Source organism: Olea europaea, unplaced genomic scaffold (genome assembly GCF_002742605.1).
Source record: "Olea europaea var. sylvestris unplaced genomic scaffold, O_europaea_v1 scaffold1142, whole genome shotgun sequence".
NCBI classification, from domain to species: Eukaryota; Viridiplantae; Streptophyta; class Magnoliopsida; order Lamiales; family Oleaceae; genus Olea; species Olea europaea.
Genome location: NW_019228810.1, coordinates 209,987 through 214,463, shown reverse-complemented (window position 1 = coordinate 214,463; position 4,477 = coordinate 209,987). Strand labels below are relative to the sequence as shown.

Here is a 4,477-nt window from a genome sequence, read left to right as displayed (position 1 = left end):
CTATAAAGGAGGATATGTGTTCAAAACTTTACGTTGATCCATTAAGTATTTTATAATTCCTTTAGTTACTACAGTTAATTAAATATTATATCATTAGTTAAAGTTTAGAGCACTCATTGAAGCTTTAAAGCTACGCCGTGAACTGGGTGTAAACCACATGGACATCGAGTGTGACTCATCATTGGTGGTATCATGGATTTCTTCTTTGAAGTGCTCTTTGTGGTATCTATGGGGACTTCTGGGATAATCTTTTGAATTTATTACATCAATTTGATTATTAGGTGGTACATAAATGGAGAGAGGGGAACCAAGTGGCAGATTCTTTAACTGGAGTGGGAGCTAAAGGCCTGTCGAAACGTTTTAATACTTGGATAGAGCTGCCAAGACTTGCTTGAGGGTTACTTCGTATGGATATGATGGGGTGACTTATTGGAGGAAGTGAGATGTGAATTGAGGTTAGGGTAGTGGTGTTTTTTAAGATTGTTGATGATTTAGCTCGTATGCTTTCCTATTTGTTTGGTATAGTATTGTTGTTCGAGTCTGTTAGCACTGTATTCTTCCGCCACAAGTGAGGGTTTTTTTAATAAAGTATTTTTTGGAAAAAAAAAAAAAGTTCAGTAACCCAATTGCAATCCAGATGAAAAGTTCAATGATCCGATTGCAATTAAAGTAAAAGTTCAGTGACCTGATTACCTCTTGGTAGTAACCCAATTGCAAATATGATGAAAGTTCAACGACCTCTAATGTTATTAATTTGTTGATCGAGTTGGACAACTTGGCATTTCTTTAGCTTTAACGGAGATGTCAGAGAACTCTGTAGGCACGTTAACGAAATCTAAAATAGCGACATGATTGTTTATAAATTAAAGTTTAGCGACTTGATTGCTCTAAATTGAATTTCAATAAATCAATTACAACTAGAGTGAAAGTTCACTGACCTCCATTGTAAATAACCTGAACTTCATAGATCATTTCCTCCTTTTTTGAAGAAATATTATTTATAACTAGTAGATCTATGTAACATTTGTTAGCTTTTTCTTGTCGTGTTTAAATTGAAATCTTACTCTACCATTGAATTTGAAGACCAATTTATGTTAGTCATTTGCTCTACTTCGATGACGTAACAGTGATTTCTTAACAACCCAAAAAGGAGTTCATTGACTATAAAGCAACTTATATATAGCTTGTTCGGTAGTGATTATGAAAATTGATTTTTTTATCGTTAGAGAAAAGTGAGCCCACATGTGAGTAAAGAATTAAAAAATGATGGATGAAATAGTGAAATAACGATCAAAAAATTAAATTTTTGGATGAAAAACAGCTATCATACGAGGGCTTAAAATATTTGAATAAAAGTATATTAAAATGTTAGCAAAAAAAGTTAATAAACTTGAGCCAATGTATGCTAAGTAGAATCAATCGAGAGTTTGAATAATTTATTTGATTTTGATTATTTAAAACTAATTCAAGAAGTTGTCAACATTTATTTTGAACTCTCCTATCAGTCAAAGCAGTTCTTACCGCATTAAAGTGGGGGCCAAAGTGTAGTCAGATTTGGTAGGTTTCAGGTTCATGCATCTTCCCCCTTTGGCCTTTTTCTTCCTATCAAGAAAGCAAGTTTTATATCATATCAATTAATTAACTCCCAAAAAAATCTCCTTAAAGTGAAGGGTCCCAATAAATTCACAGGGGATTTCATAGGTCTTACCGATTTTCCGTAACATTTGATAGTGAAGTTTTCTGAGGATTATTGAAGAGCATTTCATCTGTTACAGGTTCTAATTCTTTTATTATTTCTTGAACTTTTATATTTTTAATATGCTTGATGTTTGATCGATTAATGCATTTTTTTTAATATACATATATGTGTTTTTGTTTATTTTTGAAGGAAATTTTACCAAATCGTTTGCTTCTATTGGCTGTGAATTGTCAAGATCGCACTTTTTATCTATTTGGTGTATTTCTTTTCATTTTGTTGTGGGTATTGAGTATTCTTGTCGATTCGATTTGGTTGTGCACAGATTCCAATGGGCTTCTTTTATGATATACTGATAATTTTCTGTTATATATGTACATACTTGTTCTTGAGGAATATTTATCCAGATTTATTCAAATTTAACAGTATGAATTGGTTACTCATGGGATTATAATTTTATATTTCAGAAGCAATATCTGGATAATTTTGGCAGTAATCTGCTGTCAACTTATTTTTGAAAGTATGCTCCATCTGTGAAAAGTTAGTTTGTGTTCTAGAAATGAAATGTGGTGATGTTTGGCTAATCTTAGAAGTTCACCAACAAGAAATAAGTTTCCTATATGTTTGGCTAATCTTGGAACTTGTTTTAACATTAAGACGAGTTACTTTCAAAATGAGTAACTTTTTTGCCTAAGGAAAAAGTAATTTATTCAAACATGCTTGGAGATTGTTCAAAAATTGAAGTTGAAAATATTGTAAAATCTTATAGTCAGTAAGTTTAGTAATACTAATATTCTGCTGGATCATGGTAGTGTCGGAAATTTCGTGGTCTACATTGTCTTTTGATGATGACAGAAAACAAATTTATTGGTTGGATGGATACATGGAATAGTTATGATTGAGAAAGAAGAAAAGAAAAAAAGAAGGAAACAAAATCATTTAATCTCATGCTATGCAGTTGCAGTTTTGTCGGGAGTTGGGGAGGATAGGCGTTGAAGAAAATAAGAGGTTATTGTTGTAGAAGTGTTTCTGATAGTTGTCTGAAGAAATGAAGATGAGGTGTATTGGTACGATAGATTTAATGGCTTAGAATACTCAGTGTTCCTTTGTTAAGATGGTTACTGAACATTAACAAGCCCAACCTCTTGTAAACAAAACATTTGGATAATGTATGGCGTATCACATATTAAAAGTTTTCAAATACTGGTTTTATTCTCACAACAAAACTAAAAAAGTAACATTGTTTCGTTATTGTTTGTTAGGAAGATTTTCTTTGCTTGGATGTCATGTCCTAAATTCATTTTAACTTTTCCTCTTATGAAGTAAAAGTACTAGTGGAGCTAGAGATGTCGGGATTCATGGTCATATAAATGTTGGAGAATAATGTTCCTTTAGTGATATTGTTATATGATCAGATGTTTTTATGCCTCGCTTCCATGTTTTTTTGCACTTCTTCCATATTGTTTAACTGATGCTACCTCGGGTATCCAAATTTTTCTGTTGCACAACCTTGACATGCTTTATACCACCAATTGCACTGTGCCTTTCCTTTTACTCTGTATTTCCCCTTTTTACCCCTAATTCATTTTTTTTCCTCGCTTTATATATAATTTTGCCTTGCAGGTATATTCTTTCATTTAAGTTGCAATAAAATTGACATGCATGTATTCATCCTTATAGTCGGTTGCCTTGGATAATGTTCTTCAAGGAGAATATCATTAGGACAGCAGGATTGTACATGGCCATTTGCCTTCAGGATAACCTTCTATGATGGAGCTTAATCGTAATTACGGAGTTGAAAACGAACTTACTGTTGGAAATATTCAACATGAATTTTGGCCATTGGATGAAATAGATCCAAAGAAAGCAAAGTTCCCTTGTTGCGTTATTTGGACACCTCTACCTGTAGTATCATGGTTGGCACCTTTCATTGGACATGTTGGCATATGTCGGGAAGACGGTACCATTATAGATTTTTCGGGATCCAACCTTGTTAACATTGATGATTTTGCATTTGGTTCTGTTGCCAGATACATCCAACTGGACCGGAAGCAGGTATGCCTTGATGACTTCTCTCAGCTGTCTTGGCTGCTCTTCTTTTCCTCTATCTGTGAACGGATTAAAAACTCTTTTAGTGGCACATAACTTATATCATTATTCACTTTGGTAGCAGAAATTTTAATCTTTTTCTTTTTCTTTTTTTGAAGTTTGGTACTCTGTTTTACTAAATTAAAGGAAAATGCTGATGTGACTAATAGAAATGATGACATGGCATGTAAAATCTGTTATTGAATTATTTATATTTTCCAACTTGGAAATATTGTATATTGTTGGATAAGTTGTACTTTGAAATGTGCTTTTATAAATAATGGAAAAGAAAAAGAAAGCACGACTTGTCCAACGAGGCGCATTTTTTGTCTAGTTGGGTGATAAAAGTAATGTACCAACTATTGTTTCATGCCATATCTTCATTTCCATTAATTGAGTAGACGGAGTGCCTAAATGAACCAAAAATGAAAAGGTTCAGTGACTGAAATGTGATGACGTCATACATGACTAACCGTGCTTTTAACGATTGGTGAACACGTATGTGAGAACGGGAGTGGTCCCCGGGGCAGGGGTTGCCTGTATTTGCATGGACAAGCAAGAAATGCTCTCACAAAATTATCATCCATTCTCCGAATCTCACTTCTCTGTCGAATGAGCATAAATATGTCGTCTTTGCAACTCAATGTGCTCATGTCTCCATGCAATCGGACTAGATAAAGTTTATATAATTTT

The 4,477-nt window shown here is 33.4% G+C and overlaps 1 protein-coding gene across 1 annotated transcript; it reads left to right on the top strand.

The window, feature by feature from the left end:
- Positions 1 to 3,466: 3,466 nt before the first annotated feature.
- On the top strand, positions 3,467 to 3,988 carry LOC111373540 (protein REVERSION-TO-ETHYLENE SENSITIVITY1-like). Its single transcript, XM_022996083.1, has 2 exons — positions 3,467 to 3,751; positions 3,932 to 3,988. Exons 1-2 carry the CDS (start codon positions 3,467 to 3,469, stop codon positions 3,986 to 3,988), a joined length of 342 nt encoding a protein of 113 aa, XP_022851851.1.
- Positions 3,989 to 4,477: the final 489 nt, after the last annotated feature.